Source organism: Mirounga angustirostris, unplaced genomic scaffold (assembly GCF_029215605.1).
Source record: "Mirounga angustirostris isolate CCGP_5_RB_7025 unplaced genomic scaffold, mMirAng1.0.hap1 SCAF_12, whole genome shotgun sequence".
NCBI classification, from domain to species: domain Eukaryota; kingdom Metazoa; phylum Chordata; class Mammalia; order Carnivora; family Phocidae; genus Mirounga; species Mirounga angustirostris.
The window spans coordinates 37,155,056-37,179,478 of NW_026991720.1; the positions used below are offsets into that span (position 1 = coordinate 37,155,056).

The 24,423-nt window shown below is 41.4% G+C and overlaps 1 protein-coding gene across 7 annotated transcripts in view; it reads left to right on the forward strand.

The window, feature by feature from the left end:
- The window catches only part of DOCK4 (dedicator of cytokinesis 4), a 422,159-nt gene that overhangs the window by 392,231 nt on the left and 5,505 nt on the right, over positions 1–24,423 (forward strand). For 6 of the 7 annotated variants that reach the window (XM_064575038.1, XM_064575039.1, XM_064575041.1 and 3 more), the window contains 9 exons: positions 10,669–10,845; positions 11,783–11,866; positions 14,840–14,959; positions 15,291–15,412; positions 15,738–15,858; positions 16,905–16,986; positions 17,115–17,224; positions 19,526–19,598; positions 21,364–21,477. In XM_064575038.1, coding sequence (XP_064431108.1) covers positions 10,669–10,845; positions 11,783–11,866; positions 14,840–14,959; positions 15,291–15,412; positions 15,738–15,858; positions 16,905–16,986; positions 17,115–17,224; positions 19,526–19,598; positions 21,364–21,477 — 1,003 coding nt within the window. The remainder of the gene's footprint in view (positions 1–10,668; positions 10,846–11,782; positions 11,867–14,839; positions 14,960–15,290; positions 15,413–15,737; positions 15,859–16,904; positions 16,987–17,114; positions 17,225–19,525; positions 19,599–21,363; positions 21,478–24,423) is intronic. The other variant, XM_064575040.1, reaches the window with a different exon arrangement.

Below are 24,423 nucleotides of genomic sequence, written 5' to 3' on the forward strand. Positions count from 1 at the left end.
TAAAGTCTCTGTTGATCTATAGGTTCTCCCTGAATTGCTTTTTTGCCTTACAATTTGCAGACTGAACCATTGGGGTAGTTTAACGTGTTTCTTGGTCCCTCTATTTTTTTGTAATTGGCAGTTAGATTTAGAGGCTTGATACGATGTTGTTATTTGGGATTTTTTTTTTTTTTTTTGCAAGAGTACTTCATAGGTGGTGTTACAAACTTCTGGTTGTGTCTTTCTTGTAGCTGTGTTGGCAGCCGTGATGATGACGGCCCTAATCTATTAGGTATCACAAAATGGTGATATTTTATCACTCCTTCTTTGTTTATTCATCGGAACACTTCTATAATCTATTAGGTATCACAAAATGGTGATATTTTATCACTCCTTCTTTGTTTATTCATCGGAACACTTCTATAATGAGAAACGTTTCCTCATCCACTATATGATTACCCTGAGGTATAGCAAAGGAAGAATAATACCCTACAAAAGTGACCAGAGAAGTTTTTGTTTGGTTTTGGTTTTAGTATCATTAGTAATTCATGGACTTAAGCACACTTGTTTTTTTTAATCCATTGCAGTTATTATTCTTATTAATTTTTCAAGTTGTTCCATTTTGCCCATTGGGAGCCTCTTCAAATTGACTTCTGAGTCTTTCTGATAGCATCTCAATAGTTGCTACAGAGCTAAAACAAAGGACTGGATGGTCAAATCAGCAGCAAGCTTTCCTAATAACTTAAGGCAATCAAGAGCCTCAGATGAAGCAGAGAGACACCTGAGACCTCAAGCCTTGTCCTCCAGGTCTTTCTTTCCCACATTAATAATAATGTGGAATAGATGGGAGTCTCTAAGTAAGATTCACAGGATTCCTCACCCAGGGAGTAAATTCACATTATGAAATATTCCATTTTATATTGCAGAGAGTTAGAAAACGTTTCTGGGACATTCTGTAGGAAATCATGTCTCCTGGCTTCTGGGTGTTACTAGTATAAGCAACTCTTTAGCTGAGGACACAGATACCATCTCTTCTTCCTGGCAATTTGTCTGTTTCCTTGAAGGTGCAATTGACGAGGGGATAAGACCCAATCACCTGCCTTCTTTTCTATTCCCCAAGCATATTTATTCCTCCATTAAAGGGAGTGCATGGATCACAGGCCAACTGCTTTAATGTCTTCCTCCCAGCTGCCTTCCTGGCTTACCGGGATGACTAGGTACCCCATGCTCACTTACACACCCCTTGCCCCAGACCTTAAAGCAACCATTTCTCCAATGACTCCTTCTTTTTAGTGGTAAGAGGATTTACAGATCACAATCTGGGGGCTAGATGAAAATAATTCCTTGATGAACATTTTTTACACAATGTTGCAATCTTTGACCATCTCCTTAGAATAATTTCCCTAAAAGTGAATTGATCTATCAAAGAGTTGACAATTTAACCTTTGCTTCATGGGCCAACAATGGCATGTACCAATTTATTTCCTGTCTGGCAGGGATAACTATTCTTGGGGATACCCATTTTCCCAACAACCTCTCCAACGCTGGGTGTTATTTTAATCTTTCCAAATAACAGACGAAAATGATCATACTAGGGTTGATTTTTTTCTTTTTGGCATTTGTTGAATGCTAGATAAGAAGATATATTTTCGGTGCATCTGGGTAGCTTAGTTGGTTAGGCATCTGCCTTTGGCTCAGGTCATGATCCCCAGGTCCTGGGATCGAGCACCACATCAGGATTGATGGGGGGGAATCTGCTTCTCCCTCTCCCTCTGCCTCTCTCTCTCTCAAATAAATAAGTAAAATCTTTTAAAAAAAGATATATTTTCATATATTTATTTACAGTTTGTATTTATTTTGTGAATGTACTGATTATTCCCTCTGGTTTTCTTCAGTATTTGAGAAATATCGATAATTAGTCAGGAATATATGTGGAAGTATTTCCCCAAGTTATTATTTGTCTCTGGCCTGTGTTTACTGCATTTTGTTTACTTTTTTTAAAAAGTAACATATGATACATTACTGGTTTCAGAGGTAGAGGTCAGTGATTCATCAGCCTTATATAACACCCAGTGCTCATTACATCATGTGCGCTCCTTACTGCCCACCACCCAGTTACCCCATCTCCCATCCCCACCCCACTCCCCTCCAGCAACCCTCAGTTTGTTTCCTATGATTAAGAGTCTCTGGTTTGTCTTCCTCTCTGATCTCCTCTTCCTTTATTTTTTCCTCTCTTCCCCTATGATCCTCTGTTTTGTTTCTTAAATTCCACATATGAATGAGATCACATGATAATTGTCTTTCCCTGATTGACTTATTTCACTTAGCATAATATCCTTTAGTTCCATCTACATTGTTGCAAATGGCAAGATTTCATTTTTTCATGGCTGAGTAGTATTCCAATGTATATATACACCACATCTTCTTTATCCATTCATCTGTCGATGGACATCCGGGCTCTTTCCATAGTTTGGCTACTGTGGACATTACGGCTTTAAACATTGGGTTGCCGGTGCCCCTTCGGATCGCTATATTTGTATTTTTTGGATCACTACCTTTGATTCTTTGGAGTAGATACCTAGTAGTGCAATTGTTGGGTCATACAGTAGTTCTATTTTCAACTTTTTGAAGAACCTCCATGCTGTTTTCCAGAGTGGCTGCACCAGCTTGCATTCCCACCAACAGTGGAGGAGGGTTCCCCTTTCTCCGCATCCTCGCTAACATCTGTCGTTTCCTGGTTTATTTTAGCCATTCTGACTGGTGTGAGGTGGTATCTCATTGAGGTTTTGATTTGGATTTCCCTGATGCCGAGTGATGTTGAACACTTTTTCATGTGTCTGTTGGCCATTTGGATGTCTTCTTTGGAAAAATGTCTGTTCATGTCTTCTGCCCATTTCTTGAATGGGTTATTTGTTCTTTGGGTGTTGCCTTTGGTAAGTTCTTTATAGATTTTGGATACTAGCCCTTTACCTGCTTAGACATTTGCAAATATCTTCTCCCATTCTGTCAATTGTCTTTTGGTTTTGTCAGTTGTTTCTTTGCTATGCAAAAGCTTTTTATCTTGAAGTCCCAGTAGTTCATTTTTTGCCTTTAGTTCCCTTGCCTTTGGGACGTGTCTAGCAAGTAGTTGCTGTGGCTGAGGTCACGGAGGTTGCTGCTGTGTTTTCCTCTAGGATTTTGATGGATTCCTGTCTCACATTTAGGTCTATCATCCATTTGGAGTATATTTTTGTGGATGGTGTAAGAAAGTGGTCCAGTTTCATTCTGCATGTGGCTGTCCAATTTTCCCAACATCATTTGTTGAAGAGACTGTCTTTTTTCCATTGGATATTCTTTCCTGCTTTGTCAAAGATTAGTTGACCATAGAGTTGAGGGTCCATTTCTGGGCTCTCTATTGTGTTCCATTGATCTATGTGTCTGTTTTTGTGCCAGTACCATACTGTCTTGATGATTACAGCTTTGTAATAGAGCTTGAAGTCCAGAATTGTGATGCCACCAGCTTTGGTTTTCTTTTTCAACATTTCTTTGGCTATTTGGGGTCTTTTCTGTTTCCATAAAAATTTTAGGATTATTCCAGCTCTGTGAAAAACGTTGATGGTATTTTGATAAGGATTGCATTGAATGTGTAGATTGCTCTAGGTAGCATAGACATTTTAACAATATCTCTTCTTCCAATCCATGAGCATGGAACGTTTTGCCACTTCTTTGTGTCTTCCTCGATTTCTTTCATGAGTGTTCTATAGTTATTCTGAGTACAGATCCTTTGCCTCTTTGGTTAGGTATATTCCTAGGTATCTTATGGGTTTTGGTGCAGTTGTATATGGGATCAATTCCTTAATTTCTCTTTCTTCTGTCTCATTGTTAATGTATAGAAATGCAACTGATTTCTGTGCATTGATTTTATATCCTGCCACTTTAGTGAATTCCTGTATGAGTTCTAGCAATTTGGGGGTGGAGTCTTTTGGATTTTCCACATAGAGTATCATGTCACCTGAGAAGAGTGAGTTTGACTTCTTCTATGTCGATTCAGATGCCTTTTATTTCTTTTTGTTGTCTGATTGCTGAGGCTAGGACTTCTAATACTATGTTGAATAGCAGTGGTGATAGTGGACATCCCTGCCATGTTCCTGACCTTAGGGGAAAAGCTCTCAGTTTTTCCCCATTGAGAATGATATTCACTGTGAGCTTTTCATATATGGCTTTTATGATATTGAGGTATGTTCCCTCTATCCCTACACTGGAGAGCTTTAATCAAGAAAGAATGCTGTACTTTGTCAAATGAAATGCTTTTTCTGCATCTGTTGAGAGGATCATATGGTTCTTGTCCTTACTTTTATTAGTGTAGTGTATCACATTGATTGATTTGTGGATGTTGAACCAACCTTGCAGTCCAGGAATAAATCCCACTTGGTTATGGTGGATAATCCTATTAATGTACTATTGGATCCTATTGGCTTGTATCTTGGTGAGAACCTTGCATTCATGTTCATCAGGGATATTGGTCTGTAATTCTCCTTTTTGGTGGGGTCTTTGGCCTGGTTTTGGGATCAGGGTAATACTGGCTCATAAAAAGAGTTTGGAAGTTTTCCTTCCATTTCTATTTTTTGAAACAGCTTCAGAAGAATCAGTATTAATTCTTTAAATGTTTGGTAGAATTACCCTGGGAAGCCATCCAGCCCTGGACTCTTGTTTGTTGGGAGATTTTTTATTACTACTTCAATTTCCTTGCTGGTTATGGGTCTGTTCAGGTTTTCTTTCTTCCTGTTTCAGTTTTCGTAGTTTATATGTCTCAAGGAATGCATCCATTTCTTCCAGATTGCCTAATTTGTTGGCATGTAGTTGCTCATAATATGTTTTTATAATTGTCTATTTCTTCGGTGGTGGTTGTGATCTCTCCTCTTTCAATCATGATTTTATTTATTTGGGTCATTTCTCTTTTCTTTTTGATTAGTCTGGCCAGGGGTTTATCAATATTAATTCTTTCAGAGGACCAGCTCCTAGTTTCATTGATCTGTTCTACCCTTCTTTTGGTTTCTATTTCATTGATTTCTGCTCAATCTTTATTATTTCTTTTCTCCTCCTGGTTTTAGGTTGTATTTGCTGTTCTTTCCCCAACTCCTTTAGGTACAAGGTTAGGTTGTGTTTTTGAGACCTTTCTTGTTTCTTGAGAAAGCTTTTATTGCTATATACTTCCCTCCTGGACCACCTGAAACAGTTGTGTTTACATTTTCATTTTCAATTTCAATTTCATTTTCTTTAGTAGGATGCTCTTTAGCCTCTATGTATTTGAGTTCTTTCCAAATTTCCTCTTGTGATTGAGTTCAAGTTTCAAAGCACTGTGGTTTGAAAATATTCAGGGAATGATCCCAATCTTTTGGTACCATTTGGGACCTGATTTCTGACCCAATATGTGATCTCTTCTGGAGAGTATTCCAGGTGCACTTGAGAAGAATGTATATTCTGTTGTTTTAGAATGGAATGCTCTGAATATATCCGTGAAGTCCATCTGGTCCAGTGTGTCATTCAAAGCTCTTATTGCCCTGTTGATTTTCTGCTTAGATGATCTGTCCATTGCAGTGAGGGGGATGTTAAAGTCCCCTACTATTATTGTATTATTATCAATGTGTTTCTTTAATTTTGTTGTTAATTGATTTATATAATTGGCTGCTCCCCTGTTAGGAACATAAATATTTACAAGTGTTAGATCTTCTTGTTGGATAGACCCTTTAAGTATGATGTAGTGTCCTTCTTCATCTCTTATTACAGTCTTTGGTTTAAAATCTAATTTGTCTGATATAAGGATTGCCACCCCAGCTTTCTTTTGGTGTCCATTAGCATGGTAAATGGTTTTCCACTCCCTCACTTTCAATCTGGAGGTGTCTTTGGGTCTAAAATGAGTCTCTTGCAGACAGCATATTGATTGGTCTTGTTTTTTTATCCAATCTGATACCCTGTGTCTTTTGATTGGGGCATTTAGCTCATTCACATTCAGGGTAACTATTGAAAGATATGAATTTAGTGCCATTGTATTGCCTGTAAGGTGACTGTTACTGTATATTGTCTGTGTTGCTTTCTGGTCTATGTTACTTTAGGGCTGTCTCTTCACTTAAAGGATCCCTTTTAATGTTTCTTGCAGGGCTGGTTTGGTGATTACAAATTCTTTTAGTTTCTATTTGTCCTGGAAGCTTTTTATCTCTCCTCTTTTGAATGACAGCCTAGCTTAATAAAGTATTCTTGGCTGCATATTTTCCTCATATAGCACCCTGAATATATCATGCCAGTCCTTTCTGGCCTCCAGGTCTCTGTGGACAGGTCTGCTGCCAGTCTAATGTTTCTACCCTTGTAGGTTACAGACCTCTCCCCCCCCGCCCCCCGCCCCGAGCTGCTTTCAGAATTTTTCTTTTGTGTCTAAGATTTGCAAGTTTCACTATTATATGTTGGGGTGTTGACCTATTTTTATTGATTTTGAAGGGGGTTCTCTGTGCCTTCTGCACTTGAATGCCTGTTTCCTTCCCCAGATTAGGGAAGTCCTCCACTATAATTTGCTCCAGTATACCTTCTGCCCCCCCCCCCCTTTCCTTTTCTTCTGGGATCCCAATTATTCTAATATTGTTTCACTGTATTGTATCACTTACGTCTTGAACTCTCCCCTCATGATCCAGTAGTTATCTTTTTCTCAGCTTCTTTATTCTCCATCATTTTGTCTTCTATATCACTAATTCTCTCTTCTGCCTCATTTATCCTAGTAATTAGTGTCTCCATTTTTGATTGCCATTCATTAATAGCCTTTTTGATTTTGACTTGGTTAGATTTTAGCTATTTTATTTCTCTAGAAAGGGATTCTCCAGTGTCTTCTGTGCTTTTTTCAAGCCCAGCTAGTATCTTTATAATCATTATTCTGAACTCTAGTTCTGACATCTTACTTATATCCGTACTGATTAGGTCCCTGGCAGTCAGCACTGCCTCTTGTTCTCTTTTTTGAGGTGAGTTTTTCCATCTTGTCATTCTATCCAGAGAAGTATAGATGAAAGAACAAAATACTAAAATGGCAACAACAAAATATATAGAGAAATATACACTAAACAAATCATAAGAGAGCTGAAACCAAAAAAGAATAAAATAATAAAAATTTTAAAAAGAGAGAGAGAGAGAATATAATCAGACAAGTGAACAGAACAGAGCAATACACTATATCCTGAGAGTATTTTGGTCTGTTTGTTAGAAGAAACTGCATCCCAAAATTGTAAAGAAAGAAAAACTTATATATATACAAAAATAAAATTAAATACAATGAAAGTATAGAATGTTAACTCTAAAAATGAAAATTTAAAATGATTTTTAAAAAAGAGTTGATAAAGTAAGAAATTGATTGAAAAAGGAAAGAGAAAAAAAATTAAAATTGAAAGACTAAAGAATCATGGAGGAAAAAAATACATGAATTCTATATACTATTTTCCCCTAGCACTGGAGTTTTGCAGTTTTCTGTGATTGATAAACTTCGTCTTGGCCAGTTGTTCTTACTGACCTTCTGGGGGAGGGGCCTGTTGTGCTGATTCTCAGGTGTCTTTTTCCCTGGGCGTAATTGTACAGCCCTTGCCAGGGGGCCAGACGAAGTAAGTGGCTCTGGATTGCTCTATGTGGCTTTTGTTCCCTGAAGGTTTTCCACACAGCTTTAGAGGAGGAGAATGAAAATGGCAGCCTCCCAATCTCTCGCCCCAGAGGAGCCAAGAGCTCAGGGCCCCACTCCTCAGGGCACCTTCAGGGAAAAGCAGTCACTCCTGTCTCCCTGGTCTCCATCCACACTCCATGCTCACCCAGCCTGTGACTGAGCATTTCTGTGTCAGGCACACAACCCTGTCCTGAGTCTCCAAACCCTGCAGACTCCTGTGACACGTACTTGCACCGCTCCTCCTGGCAGAGGAAATGGGGGTCTCACCGGGGTTCTGCCCCTCGCTGGGCCCCTGCTCAGAGAGCAGTCTCCCGACTATACTGCTGTTTGTGGTATATGGCAACTCTGGGCTGAAAGTCCACTCCTGGGCTCACTTATTGCAACCCGCTCCAGTGCCTGGAAACTCTGCCGCACTCGGCACCCCGGTATTCCTGTGACCCTGAGGACCCTGAGGCCACACTATTCCTCCTAGGATTGTGCCCTGTTTTCAGGCAGGGACGTCCTTCACCCAAGCAGACTTCTTAAAGTTCCGATTTTGTGCTCTGCTGCTATATCACTTTCTGGTAGCGGGTTTACAGAGGCTCCCTCCCCTCACGGTTTATCTTCCCATATATCCCCTCGGATTTGCTTCTCCACACCTCCTACCTTGCAGAAAGTGGTCGCTTTTCTATTTGTAGAATTGCAGCAATTCTTTTCTTAGATCTCCGGTTGAGTTTGCAGGTGTTCAGAATGATTTGATAGATAACTAGCTGAATGCCTGGGACCAGATGAAACTAAGGTCTCCTACCCCTCCCCCATCTTGGACTATTCTCGCATTTTGTTTGCTTTTTAAATTTTTTTTCATATTAATAGCATTTGAATTTATAAAGATGAGCATGATTTTTTTTACCATTGGCCAAAACATGTATAAAATTTTCCATCTTAACTATTTTTAAGTGTACAGTACATTGTTAACTATGTGTGCCCTGTTATGCAACAGATTCATCTCACAAAACTAAAACTCTGTATCCATTGGACATTTCCCCTTCCCCCCCCCCCAAAATGCTGGCAACTGCTGTCCTACTTTCTAAGATGTCTTTTTAACTTTCAGTCCTTTAGAGTCCTCAGACTTTTACTTTATGGTTTAGCTTTTGTGATTATAAAACAAATGTTTATTGTCCTAAATAGACAGTAAATACCCACTTGCCAGCACTCAGGAAACAGAACATTGCCAGCAGCACCCCAGAAGCTTTTCATGTACCCCTTTCTAGTGGCAACTCGCTCCCTTTCTCTTAAAGGTCACCACTATCCTCACTTTATATGGTATCCATTCCCTTGCTTGGTTGATGACCAAAGTTTGTTTCTCTAAAACAAGTCAATTTAGTTTTGCCTGATTTTGAACTTTATGTAACAGTATCATAGTGTGTATATTCTATTATAATTTGGTTCTGTCACTCGGTATTATTTGTAGTATTAGTCCATGTTATTACCTTTGAAGTTTATTTGCATTGCTACATACTATTCCATTGTGTGGACATGCCACAATATGTTTATGCATTCTTTTATCAATGGACAGGGATTTTCAAGACATTTATGACCATTTTTATACGTTTCCTCACACACATCTATACATATCTCCTACTCCACTTTTTTTTCAGGTGTATGCCTACATAGAACTGCATGCAGGACCATAAAATATAATAGAGAGATCTTTACCTTTAGTAGATAGTGCCAGACTGTTTTCCAAAGTGATTGAAACCATTTGAACTTCCAACAGCCGAAATTGAGAAAGTCTAGTACACACATTCTCACCATCATTTGCTGTTGTCCTATTTATTTTTGCCATATAGTGAGTGCTTAGTAGTATATTACTGTGGTGTTGTTTTTCATGTTGTTGATCACAAGTGAGGTTCAACACCTTTTCATATATTTATTGGCCATTTGGATTTCTTCCTTTGTAAAGTGCCTGTATAAGTGTTTTGCCCATTTTTTACTGGGTCGTTTGCCTTTTTCTTATTTGTTTTTAGCAGTTCTTTATATATTCTGGACATAGGCTCTTTGATGGTTTTATATTTTATAAACATCTTCTCCTTTCTGGCTTATCTTTCCTTCTCTTCATAGTGTCTCTTGATGAATGTATCATCTTAATTTTGACATAGCCAAATTATTCTAGTACTTTTCAGTGTTGTTTTAAGATGATGTAAGTGACCTTTAAAAATCTAATTTGTTTCCTTAACTAAAAAAACCAATATTTAAATGTGCTTATTGTAAGCTTGAATTCTTTACAGCTAAGAGCTTGGCAGACCTTCTCCTCAAAGAGAATGTCAATGACAATAATGGCCACAATGTTAAACATTTGAAGAACACTTTCATCATTTTCACATTTAGGTTCCCCATATAACCTAGAATTTTTAAATCATTATAATTCTGTTTGGCTCTCTTTCAACAAATAGATCCTGCAGCATATATGATTATCTTATTTTCTATAACTCCTAACCGAGTACCATCCTGTGCCACCTTATGGTGCTGTTATATATGGATATGGGGGTCCATATGGGCATATGTCCCATCTTTCCAACTGGGCTGAAATCTCCTTGACATCAGAGGATTTGTAAATGCATCTTTGTATCTCCCGTGGTGCTCTGCATTAAGTAAGCAACTAGAAAGGTGATAATAATATGCAGGGCCCCTGAATATTTATTTAGCCCTTCAAAAGAAAAGAAAAATGAGTTTTAACAGACGTGAGATCCTCAGATTTTCTTTTAAGGATTACATGGCTTGTTGCAGTTCTAATATATGATTGATGATTGCTGATTATCCCAACCACATTTCGACCAATCAGTATAATCACCTTCACTTTCCAGACCTTTCAATGAACAGCTAATTTGTCATCCACATCCTTGTCTATTCTACTGTATAGCCCCTGTTAGAGATATTGATGGGAGCCAAGGGGGAGTACAGATAATTCAGAACATGGATAATCTACTTTCTTCTTGAATGTCACAAAATCCAAAATATGTTTATGTGCATTTGCTTCTCAGGTAGAAATGAGTCCTCTGGAAAATGCAATTGAAGTGTTGGAAAATAAGAATCAGCAGCTGAAGACTCTGATAAGTCAGTGTCAGACAAGACAGATGCAGAATATTAATCCCTTGACTATGTGCCTGAATGGAGTTATAGATGCTGCGGTTAATGGTGGAGTTTCCAGGTATCAAGAGGTGAGGATTAGGTATTGTTGTCTGAAAGTTTTTAAATTTGATTTCTTAGGGCTTCAGAAGTCTTTTTTCAAAATATGCACACACATCTGCATGCTAATATCGGGTTACAATTGACACAGAGTTCTTTGTTAAATAGAGCAAACAGATAGTCATTTGTGATGCACACTTATTCCATTTGCCATTATGTGGTATTTTGGGGATAAAAGTGTGTGCATGTGTGTGTGTGTGCTTGGATGAATAAAGTGAAGTTATCAAGATTGTTTAATAAATGTCTACCTAAGGGCGCCTGGGTGGCTCAGATGGTTAAGCGTCTGCCTTCGGCTCAGGTCATGATCCCAGAGTCCTGGGATCGAGTCCCGCATCGGGCTCTCTGCTCCTTGGGAGCCTGCTTCTCCCTCTCCTCTCTCTCTCTCTCTCTGTCTCTCATGAATAAATAAATAAATTCTTAAATAAATAAATAAATAAATAAATAAATAAATAAATAAATAAATGTCTACCTAAAACCGCTTCCTTGACCAAGGAGGCTCACGGGCATAGAAACATCTGATCTTGTTTAGAAGATACTTTAAATGGACTTTTCATCTGCCCTTGTGGTTTTAAACAGAAAGGCAAAACAGCTTGAAAGGTGAGGAGGCTACCATTTTAGTCATACTGAATATTAAAGCACTTTATTTTAGGATACAAAGCTTATTGATTTGGATTTGCTATTTGCTTGCTTTACCAGAGACACTTATTTACACAATCGCGGCTCTTTAACCAATCCTTTCCTTATATTCCCTTTCTGACCAGCTGCCCACAGTAGGAGTCATTCCTTCTGCCCCACAAATGTGGTTTTCAGTGGTGTTTCTTTAAAGATGCCAAGTCTTTAGAAGCAGCTGTGTCTTTCACTTTCTTTTTAACTTTCCTGAAGTAAACTGACTCTCCATTCTCTTTCTAGGCATTTTTTGTCAAAGAATATATCTTAAGTCACCCTGAAGATGGAGAGAAAATTGCACGGTTAAGAGAGCTAATGCTTGAGCAGGTAAGGTGGGGGCAGAAGCCAATCACCTGCTCTCTTTCCTGCCTAGATTTGCATAGTTACCCAGAGACCCATCTCCTTGGTTTTCTATGTCAGTGTTCTAACAGAAGAGGTCAGCTAAGCATTATAGATTCATCTATAATGTATTCCAACTTGCTAATTTTTACTTTTACTTCCCACTTCGATGCAAAAATAAATTTAACAATGAGTAAACTATGACAGCCCCTTAAAATGGACAACTTCATGTAGTCTCTTGGACTAGTGTTTGAATGTCTCTCCCTAAAGACTTGCTGTAGGCTTGATGCCAACTTTTCACTCAAAATTTGGGGCTCACGTAAGTTCAGACCAACTCAAAATAAAGGAATAGATAAATGAATGAGGGAAGGAATGAGATTCTTACTTAAATGTTATAGTAAGGGGCAATCAATAGACTTTGCTTTAAAACAAAGACTAAGCCTATAGATGATAGGATATGGACAAAATGAGATACAGGCTCATCATTTTCTACTCCAAAGAAGCATAGTTTATTTATTTAGTTCCAGCAAGTACAAAGAACTAGAGTAATCTCTTTGCCTGCTATGTTCCTGGAGCTAGCTCTTGGCCTGAAAATGGTTTGAAAACCTCTGAGGTAGGAGACATGATGGTCAAGAGGCTGAGTTAAATAGGAAATAAGGACATTTAATAGCCATAAAAAATGGAATACGTATGAAAAAATGTGACCAAAGCATCTCCTTCTACTTGATAATACCAAATTAATCAACAAATAAGGCAAGCCCTTTTGGGTAAGAAAATGATGAGGTTGTATCTGATTTTCATCCATATTTTATGCTCTGCAGGCTTAATCCACAGACCTTAATACTGGGGAGACAGAAGTGGCCATGGACAGGTACCATGGCTGGAAGAGGGTCAGTTATGCAGCTTCTAGAAAAGAAAAAGGAGTTACTTTAAGGTGACCTGCAAGGAAATCGAGAATAAGTTAAGTTCTCGATGTGGCCCTAGGGGTGATGTAGATATTAGAAGTGAGCAAGTTAGGTTATCCAGTTCTTAGGATTTTGGAATGACTGTGGCCTTTGTTGATATTCAATGATCAGTATTTAACCTGAGCACAGTCTCTTGTGAGTGGTTTGCCTCACTGCAGGACTCTTACTTGGTGTATTCAGTCTGACTGAATTTTTTCCCCAGAGTTAAAATTAAAAGGACCAAGAAGACTCTCAAGAAAAATAAAATCGGGAACCTTTGTTTCCTCCACATCCTGCCTGTGTTCACAGGGCCTTGTGGAAAGTGCTGTGACATAGGAGACTTTATATCTCTGTCATAGGATAAGCAGTACAAGTGACTGCCATGTGACCTTGGGCAGGTCACACCATCTTTGTGAGACCATAGTAGTAGGGGATTGGGCTGGCAAGGGCACTACCCTCAGCTGGACCTCTGTGAGGTGGTTCAGATAAACTACCTGGGGGCCTCGGAGATGCCCTACCCCGGTGGCTCTTCCAGAAAGGACTTGGCCCAGCTGAGGGGAGTGGTGGCCGTCGACAGACACTGTTGGTGCTAAGGTCCTTCAGCTATTGCCTCAGCTGCAGAATGCTGCCTGGCCCACGATCACCACCTTCCTGGGTGGCCCGCATCCAGTGACTGAGGAGGAGATATAAGGCCCGGCCATCTGGGCCCAACACAGCACAACTCTGACAGCCTGTTTGAGGCCCAGAGCTCCCCTGGTGTCGGCAGAGGCTGACATGACTGCTGTGTGTCTCGGCTTCTTTTTAGTTAGTCCTGCTTCTGCCGCTCCCTCACACAGACAGTGATGCCAGGTGACTCCCCAGTAAACATCCTCATCTCCATGCCAGAGTCTACTTCTGGGAGAACCCAACCTGCAACGTGATTTTGACAAAACAGAGTCTTACAGCGAGTGTTTAAAATGGAAACTGGATTCCTGCCCTTGAGGTCAACTCTTCCATGCCCTTCTCCCTTCATCAGACTCTTCCTTTACACCTCAGACATCCACTCCACTCTCACTACTCCCTTTAAAGGTGTCCTTGAGGTTTAACGTATTTTTATTCTTATGCAGATATGCTGGCGGTGGGTAGGGGCTGCCACAGTCCTGCCCACATACAGAAGGTGCTGGACACTCTAACCCACCAGGCTCAGTCCTGTTTGACTTGAGCTTTCAATCTTGAATCTTCACAAGATGTCAAGATAAAAACCACTGTGGTGACGGTGTGATTCACTTTCCTCACAGTCGGTGAAATTTGTTCTTTTGACCACGTTAGCATGGGGGCATTTTTTTTAAATGTAAAAGATAGCTGATACTCAGAGGAATTAAGCACTATTCATAGTTGAAGAACAAAAGAAACTTGAATTGTTTGTGTACATCTCTTTTGGGTCCTCACCACAGAAAACCTCTTTTTTTTTTTAAGTACGAGCTGCTCCTTATTGCATTATAATAAGTGAACCAGAATAATCATTTTTAACAAAAACAAAAAGAATGGCAACTATTATAGAACTCCTGTTCCTATCCTACCTCCATGTCTTCCTCAACCAAATTCTGAAAAGGGAGGTGGGGGGAGGAGAGATGGGCACAGCAGAACCTGGTGGAAGAGAAAGAGTATCGTGAAAAAGGGCATACCATCCAGAGAAGAGATCCCTTGGGGAGAAGCTCCTGCCCAATCCTCTGAAGTACAGAGGGGAGCCAAGCAACACATAACTGCTTAAAAGGGTTGTTATTACAGATCTAAAATACATGGGAAAGAAACTTCGGGTAGGAGGTAAATCAGAAAGACCTAAGTTTGAATCCCCATGCAGGATCGTTCTGATCCTCAGTGTCCTCACCTGTAAATGAAGGATTGTTCCTATCTTGTGAGGTTGAGAGGATTAGCCATAACACATGCAGAATGCATGGTACAGTGCTTGACCCTCTAGCAGGCACTTGGTGGAGTTATTCACTGATGTGTTTTTTTTTTTCCTTTTCTTGTTATCAAGGCACAGATTTTGGAATTTGGTTTGGCTGTGCACGAGAAGTTTGTGCCTCAAGATATGAGACCCCTACACAAAAAGCTGGTCGACCAGTTCTTTGTGATGAAGTCAAGTTTAGGGATACAGGTACGTACCCAAAGTGTCCATAGGGGGCAGTCTGACCACTGCCGGTTGCTTTTTGTTAGCGGGACGATGAAGTATCCAATAGTGACATCTTTTGGTTTTCCTACCAAACTGCACCATCTTACCAGGGAGTCCTCCAGTATTAAAATTTTGCATCATCTTCTATTTGCCTTGTTCAACTTTTATGAAAACAAAAAAGGGCAAGAAAGCTTAATACCGAAACTTACCTTTATAACCTTACGTAAAGATTTCATAACAATATGCTAAAATACCTCACGAGTTCTTTTGCCCCTATACTTACTCGTCTAAAATATTTCCTTGACTCCCTCTCTAGGAGTTCTCTGCTTGTATACAAGCCAGTCCAGTCCATTTTCCTAATGGAAGCCCCCGCGTGTGTAGAAACTCAGCACCTGCTTCTATGAGCCCAGATGGTACCAGGGTAATTCCTAGACGCAGGTAAGTCATATTCTGAATTATCTGACAATTTGGCATCCACCCAAGATCTGGAATGATTCTCTCATTCTTTATGGCACGATTTGTCAAATACGCTATTTCTTAATGAAATAATTAACCCGCGAGGCAGCTGCAGACATCTGCCACTGGTAAAATAGCAACAGCATGAGAAATAAATAAACTCAAACATTTGATTATATTGAGGCAAACAGGAGACAACAAAATGGGATGTATATATTTTTTTTCATTTGGTTTTATACGACACCAGCATGTGATAAAGTGCAATTCAGAGACTGAGTTAATGACCATTTTTTTCCCCCCAAAACAGCCCATTAAGTTACCCAGCTGTCAACCGATATTCTTCCTCCTCACTGTCCTCACAAGCTTCTGCTGAAGTAAGCAATATTACAGGGCAATCAGAAAGCTCTGATGAAGTCTTTAACATGCAGGTACTTGATTGGCTTTTTAATCGTCTGGTCGTGTGTATTCCTTTTCTGTCTCAATCATGAGAGTTTCTGTCCACTCTGCTGGGCTATTGAACAGATCTGCGAGCAAGAACGTTGAGTTAAGGACAAACCGTTAAACACTCTCACTGCTCTCTTGGTCTCTGGAGTCTACAAAGAGGTTTCCCCCAAAACTGCCCCCTCCACTCTCAGAAGCGAGAATGGGAAAGCCTGGCAAACTGCGCAGGGTTAGCTTTGAAACCTGCCTCTGATTTGCTTCTTCCATTCGGGACCCTTGGAGCCTGTCACCACATCCTGGCTGCCTCTTAGCATTGCTAAGTGGCCTCGTTGCTTCACAATACACAGTTGAGAGGGCCATTATACAATTTCTCTACTTCTGCTCATGTCAGAAAATGTTCATAATAAAAAGATTTTTACTGAAGAAACAAAATAGTTTTAAAGGACATTAGTCAGTGTAACTCTGCAACACAGAATTTTATTTAGACCCTGCTTATACAGCATTTATAATAATTTAGTAAGAAGAAGTTAAAATTTTCCTCACCACTGTCTTTAGAAAAGGGGCATAGTACATATTGCCAAATTCATGCCTTGAGCACATTTTTGGAGAAAACAAGAAGGTGCATTTTCTGCTTTTTAGAAGCACTCCCCTGTCTCTGTGCCCGAGGCTGGGGGTCCTTCTGCTTGTCCATTAGTCAGTGAGGGCTACCTGCTCCTCCATCCCAGTAGATCCGGGAAACTAATAACTAATTCAAATGCGTTCCTTTGGCTGGAGTCAAAGCCTCAGTTTTTGTTTTTGTTTTTTTAGAGTATTTTGATTTTAAATCTTGGATTCTTGATGAATTCAGACAGGCTTCCTTATCAGCCTGAGATTTTTCTCTATTTCTATATGGCCTTTTTCTTTTCGTTTTTGTTTTGTTCTTGTTTGTTTTTTGGCTACTTTGAAAGAAAAGGGCAGGGATCTTGTTTTCAATATGTCACTGTTGTCTGGAGCCTCTCAGCAGTGGATGATAACAGCTCCCTTGTATTTGCAGCCAAGTCCATCTACCTCAAGCTTGAGTTCGACTCACTCTGCTTCACCTAATGTGACAAGTTCTGCCCCATCAAGTGCCAGAGGTCAGTGCCAGGGTATGGGGCTGACTGAGGGTGCCCCAGGAGCTGTGGCCCTGGCACCCCAGCCCAACATGTCCTCCAGGCAGGTCCAGCACACGCCCTGACGATCCTTCCTTTCCTTCTCTTCTCAGCTTCCCCTTTGTTGTCTGACAAACACAAACATTCCAGAGAAAACTCTTGCCTGTCCCCGAGAGAGAGACCATGCAGTGCCATCTACCCAACACCTGTGGAACCTTCTCAGGTAGTCCCTTGGGGGGCATGGAGATACTAGAAAACAAGCCAGTGTCTGAAATTGCTTACATATCTCTGCAGAAAAAGCCTGTACCTGCCAGAGGCAACCAGATGGGCTGTGTTAGACAAGTCGATCTGAGTGAAGAGTGAACCTCTGCTCCATGCCTGTTGTTTGAAGTTTCTGTTGGATCCATATTTCTGATACTGATACATGGGTTGCTGCCTGAGCAGTAAAGTGGAGTGGAAAGTGGGAAATGATTTTTCCCTCCTTGACCTGACTCTCTAGTTCATTGCTGCTATTTAAACAGTACAAGGGTAATTAGGTGAATGAGTTGGAGTGTCTGTGTGTGTTTGCATGTGTGTGTAGCAGGAATTTCAAGCAACTTTCTCCATTAGCAAGAGACCCTTGAGGAGAAACATGATCTGTCCAGCAGCCTTTCTTTTGGCCTGTACCTAGTTTGAGAGAGCTTCAGTTGATTCCTTTCTGAGGGACCCAGGAGCGCAAGGACAATTTCTGTTCACCTTTGCCATTCTTTAATGCACTGGGGGAGGAGCAGTTGAGTGCCCAGGCTTTCACGGTCCCTCCACCCCCGGGTGTAAAGGACCATGGTCCTCAGCTCCTGCCTGGACTTGATTTTGAAGTGATCCTGATGTAGGAAAGATGTTAGGGTTCGAAGCCGATGGCCAAGAAAGAATTCTTGAGACGTCTTTGGTGCAAAAAGGTGATTTTATTAAAGCACAGGGATAGGACCAGTGGATAGAAACAGCTGCACCGGGGTTATGAAGAGTGACCCGTATATACTTTCAAGTTGGGAGGGGGTTAGGGATAGCGTAAGTCTCTAAGGAATTTGGAAGCAAGGTTCCCAGGACCTTGAGGGGCTAGCTGTTGCTGGAAAAGTGTCATATATTACTGTCTAATAAAACCTGACTCATGAGACCCTTCAGATGTGTATCGATGGGCCATATGCTTGGGGGATGATTGCCAACATGTATCTGGGGGGTGAGGGGGTTTAGAGATAAAGGAAGTTTCCAAAAGAATTTTTATATGTTAAAGTAGGCTTACAGGATCCTTTGGGGGGGGGGGGGTATGGTCAGCCTAGGATTGCCTTTTGATCCTTAGCGAAGTATCAACATCAAGGCAGGTGAGTCCCTAGAGTAATATCCCTCTGCCTGTTTCAAGGACTTGGTCAATGGGCTGTAGGTAGTAAGGAAATTGAATAATTTTTCTTCTGCCTTTGTTTCCCACATGCATTCTCTTAGTCCAGGTGAGGGCAGGGCCAAGGGCTTGGCTCTCTGGGCACTTCAGGGGCTGTGAAGGGTGGTTTCCAACGTGAAGATTCTTGGGTAGCCCTGCGTTTTACCAATGATTTGGGAATAATTTAGGAGCAGAGAACAATACTTACTTATGTTCCAGCTAATTTTTCTGTTTTTCTACACCACCCTGGCAGAAGTCTGTAGCTGCATCTGGAAATGGATGAGAGCGAGTGGGATGTGGCTTGATTGGTTTATCTTTGCTGATTGTGTAATCTTCCCGAAAGCCCCAGGATACCTCCTCTGCACAACACTGATGTCTCGCAGAAACTCTCTCTGAGTGCGTTTGGCTGAACCAGCTCACCAGTTTTCCTTCCCTTTGCCACTTGATGTTGCAAGGGAGTTTCACACTTGGTCCCATCCGCTCCAGGAGCTCATGTTGCCCCCATGGGGGACTCTGAAAGCCTTCCTTGATTAGCCTCCTCCGACTTTTCCGCTTTTGGTAAAACGTGAAGCAGTGTGTAGTTGCCAAAACCTCAATAATACACATTGATATGGTGCATCTACTTTTAAGGACTTGCACTTTTTCTCCTAATGTATTAGGTAGAACCATGTAAAACTGGCATTCTCATGGGTTAAAAATCGTAGAATATTGTCCATTTCATGTTTTTAACCTACGATCGAAAACATGTCCATTCACTAGAGATTTTTTGAGCTAATATTTCTTAATTCTTATCTGCGTTTCATATTGCCAGTCTAAGCATTCTTATTTATAAAGAGCACCATAGCTTAACTGCTGCTTACTGTTTTTCCCTCCATTTTATTATGAAAACTCATTTACCATTTACATTTAAAATCTAATACAAACTTATTAAACTTAAGACTCTTCTCCCCTTTTTTCCTTAAATATAATTGAATTCTTGGTTCCCAGGCTCATCATGTACCATATAAAAATTATTTTGAACCAAAAGTTTTAGTTATGAGACAATCATCTCATTTTCTAGAAGGTCTCACATGACAGCATATTGCACCATAAAAATGGACTCTCGTACCTTTGCAGAGGCTGCTGTTTAATCATATTGGAGAAGGAGCCTTGCCACGCAGCGACCCAAATCTTTCTGCACCTGAGAAAGGTGGGTATGAAGCCAGCCCCCTCATCGGTCCCGGCAGGCGTCAGGGTTTGTTTTGTCCTCATTTTCTCCAGTCTATCGTGTGTCTATGTGGAAGGCAGATCTCCGGATCTTTAATAATCGGGACTAATTTGCCCTTTAGGGGATTCATGAGAGACAGTCCTTCATGATGCATTCTTTCAAAACTGTTTTCTTGTAGGATTGAACAGCAGAATCTGAGCAAATTAGGAACTCCTCAGTTACATGGCTTTTGGGGTCCGGGCACCAAGGCAGTGCCTGTGCTCCCTGAAACAAAGCTGCTGAAGAGGCTACTTATTCAGCACAGTGAAAAATAGCACCTTCCCAGATGGATTCCCTGGTCCCACTCTTTGTTTCCCTTACAAAGCTCATTCTGCCAGTTCATCTCTTGTTTGTGGTGACTCAGATACTATTTAAGAATTGCAATCCAGTGCATAATGGAGTGTGCCCTGCCTCAAGGTCACACAAAAAATGAGAAACGCACGCAAGGCAGTTAATAGCCAATTAGCATCGGTCTGTGCAACATGGCAGGCGATGAAGAGCAGATTCAATGTGACTCTCTCCACCGTGCGGGTGGGGGCCTGCAGCAAGTCACCTATATGCCTCGCTCAGGGTCAAGCCTCAAAAATCCAAGCGGTCGCATAAGCCAATGAATCAAGCCACTAATGAAATGTTCCCATAAAGTGCACTTTAATTGCCCTCATTAAGAACTAAACTGTATTGTCATTGGACTACATGGATAGATTAACATTAAAACTTTCCTTGGGAGATTGAAATTAGTAAGACGGTAGCCGAAATGATTTTAAAGCCCAAATCTTGCTTGAATGTTACACGTCGAATCTTAATCTTTGCCTGGAGAACTTAGTATTTTTCTCAGCCCTTCTACTAAAGAAAACCACAAAGCCAATTTAAAACGAACTGAGAAAAATTATTTTAAGCGTGGTGATTACATCCCCTGAAAGTAATGTGGTAATTTCGAGTAAAATGTTGAAATCCTAGCCGTGTCCATCAGATGGCAGTGTCTGTACAGGGAGCAAACCACTAGAAATTCTAAGACTTGCTTTTGGAAACCTGATTTCCTAGCAGCTATTTATAATCGTCCGTCTCTTGCCCTTGCTCCTAACAGGGTTGTTCCATATTTCTGCATCTTACTGAAGCATGGAACAGACAAATTACAAAAAAAGGAATGATACTGTCGGTATTCCAAATTACTTTTTTTTTTTAGGACATACTTCAGTATAATCCATTGATTTCAGGAACAAGGGTCCTTTTCCCAAAGAGTTGGTCAACAGGATGGTGGGGCATGGTCATCGTGCGAGGTAGTTGAAATATTAGCCTGTCACTGCCTTCCCCCTTTTGGGGTGCCACTTGTCCAGAAGTTTCCACTAAAAACCAAGTTTGAAAATATTTTAGTGACTACATCCTCCATCTGTTATCCAGCATCTAAAACACATTTGTAATTCTCAACAGGATTCTACGGTTCTAGGGTAGAGATCTGTAGTTCTGTTTGACTGCTTGAGGGGAAATAAAGAGACATGCTAGCACCCAATTAAATGTCAACTATAACTGTGAGGTAGAAAATTAAATAAAGGTTTAGTATATAGGAGGTCTCTTGGGGGGGTTTTTTGTTTTGTTATGTTTTAAATCCAGTGATTTTTTCATTCTGGATAATTTTGACTTTCTTCTAAGATCTCAAGCGTTCGAAGGGCAAAGTGGACCATGTGTTTTTAGCTGTGTTATTCCCTTCCAGCTGTGAATCCCACCCCTAGCAGCTGGAGCCTGGACAGTGGGAAAGAAGCCAAGAACATGTCGGATAGTGGGAAAATTATCTCTCCCCCTGTCCCTCCAAGACCCACACAAACTGGTGGGTATTTGAAGCATTTGAACAATCACTTTTATAAAATAACTTTTATGACTACTCCAGCTTGTCGTGAATTCCTCAGAGAAAGGTAGGCATTTGGGGTCTGAGGTAAAAACCTTAGTAGCTTAATTCATTTACAGTGTTTTCCCTCTTTCCTGAACTTTCTAGCTACTGTAAGTCAGACAGTACTCTGTTCCTTATAAACTCCATAGACAGATTCTGTAGACTGTTCTCCTGCTAGGCACCATACCTTTGGGGAGGTACCCTAACCTTTGCCAAGCCATTAATATTTTCTCTGTCCTTTGCTTGAACCACCTCATTCTTCAACCTCTGCTAACTCAGCCACTTCACTCTTACTCAGGACTGATGTCAGGGTTTCACATGGCCCCGACATAGGAATTGACTGACTAACTTTTGATAGGCTTGTGGGGACGTCCATTGTTATTCCTTGCATAGAGAGGTCTGCATTCAAGAGTGAGTGAAGTTTCTCAGGGCGCCTGGTGGCTCAGTCAGTTAAGGGTTCGACTATTGATTGCAGCTCAGGTCATGATCTCAGGGTTGTGGGATCGAGCCCCACATCACGTTGCATATGGCTCTGCGCTCAGTGAGGAGTCTGCTTGAGATTGTTTCCCTATCCCTATGCCCCTCCCCCACCACACGCCCTCTGATTTGCACACGGGCACTCTCTAAATAAATAAATAAATCATAAAAAAAAAAAAAAGTGAGATTTCCCAAGGGGTTGATTCAGGGGACTGCATCCCCTCAGGTGGTGGTTTAAGAAGCAAATTCTTTTTTTTTTTTTTTTTTTTTTAAGATTTTATTTATTTATTTGACAGAGAGATAGGGAGAGCAAGAACCCAAACAGGGGGAGTGGGAGAGGGAGAAGCAGGCTTCCCACTGAGCAGGGGGCCCGATGTGGGGCTCGATCCTAGGACCCTGGGATCATGACCTGAGCCGAAGGCAGGTGCCTAATAACTGAGCCACCCAGGAGCCCATAAGAAGCAAATTCTCAGGCCTAATCTTAGACCTACTGAATCAGAAGATCACCATTTCCCGGATAAGGCCCTAGAGTTGATATTTTACCAAACCTTTCTAGATTTTGAGAACCACTGAAAATACTTAAGAAACTTTATGAGTTTATAGCAATAACAGACCCCCTTTCCAACTGAATAAGCCATTTGCTTGGTGACCTTGGTAACTTTGATATGGTATAGTCTTTACAACCTACCCTGCTGACTCTGCCTATCTTGGTGATGGGGAGAGTCTTTTCAACATCGGCACACATCTAGAGTGGTTTTGGAGCTTTACCAGTACAGCTGCCCTAAAAGCAAGAGAAAACATGACATCATTTCTTCACGGATTTTTCTGGGTTGCTTATTCAGGTTTCATTTGTTGTATTTTAGCATCTCCTCTTTGTTTTCTATTTTTACTGACTTTCTCTTTTAAAAAACAAAAAAAGACAGTGTGCTACCCAGTTTGTTCTATACTGGTCAAAGCTAAAAGTCACCAATAGGTTTTGAAAAGCGTGTGAGATTTTTCAACAGAACAAGAAATAACCAGGCTTCCTCGATAACCCACATCAGAATACTACTGTGGCCCGATCAGCCAAGTAGTTTGTATCTATTCAGGCTGTGCAGATATTCAAGGAGTCTCCAGCTTAAACTGGTTGAATGGCATTTTCAGAGGAACAGTAATATCGATGGTAGTTAAGATCCTAGGCCCAGTCAAACTTGGAGGCAAGGATACTGATGGCACTCTTTTAGGTCTATGGGGGAGAATGCCTTTCTAGAGAAACATCTCTGTGGACAGGCTGTGGCTGCAAGGGCTGCTGTGGAGTCCACGGTGGTGGGGTCATGGAATGCCTTCGTCCGGAGGACGAGGAGCCTAAGCGGCAGTAAACTTCGGCTTCCGCCACACACAGCCGTGGCAGGAATACGGTTCCCAGTCAGCGTCTGTCTCTCCACTCACATAGGACTTTCTTCTGTCATCCGCCCCCGCAACGGACAGGCTAGAAGGAACCCTGGTGTTTGAAAGTGGCAGGGGCTGCACACCCCCACGTGGCCGCAGAGGGCCACTCCCCCTGGTGCGCTAGCTAGCACCCAGAGCACGCAGGTGACCTCTCCTCTCCCACTTTCACCTGGCAGGTCTGCCCTCCCTTCTGCACTGATTGCTCTCCTGGTCTGTCCTCACATCATCATCCATGGTCACTGTCGGGAGATCCGTAACTGTCTGTCTGTATTTCCTTCAGCCTCTCTCTGGTTTTCTTAAGAGTTGCAAACCTCACTTTGGCAGCTGGGAGAAGGGCAGCTGATCACAGAGCAACAAACCCTGAACTCAGTGAAACCTCTGTAGGTGGAATTGGGAAATCTGGCTTATCCTCACCGTGTTGACTGTGTCACAGCAACTTTCTGTGTGCATGGTTGTGTTTCAGGGGGCTGGACCCCTGACCCCCGAGCACACGGAGCAGTGCCATCACATGCCGCCTCCCAGCTGTCGGGCTTGAAAACCCAGGGGGAGAAACAGAGAGACAGCACTTCTTTGCCATAACGATGAAATCCATAGAGCACTACCACCACCACCAACCCCCCCTCATCCCCCAGGGACAAAAGGAAGACCTGAGTACAAGCATGAGGGAGGGAAATGGAAAACTTCTCACTTCTTGTTTGGATGTGGCCAAGGGTTTTCTATTTCGGGAGTGCTGGGAAGTGAAAGGGGAGGCTGGTGTCAATTTATGCTCATGGACCCCTTCTAACCAGCCTAGATGGTGTGGGTCTCCTTGTTGCTCAGACCAAAGTCAGCAGCTATTTTCCAAAGCCTTCTCCCTGGCACCTCACACCTAAAAGCACCTTTTGAAACAGATCAGGCAGTGGAAGAGCATCTGGACTTCTAGGAAATGGGATATTGGACCAGTTCGAGCTCCTGTCACTTCTGTATAGCATCATGTATGCG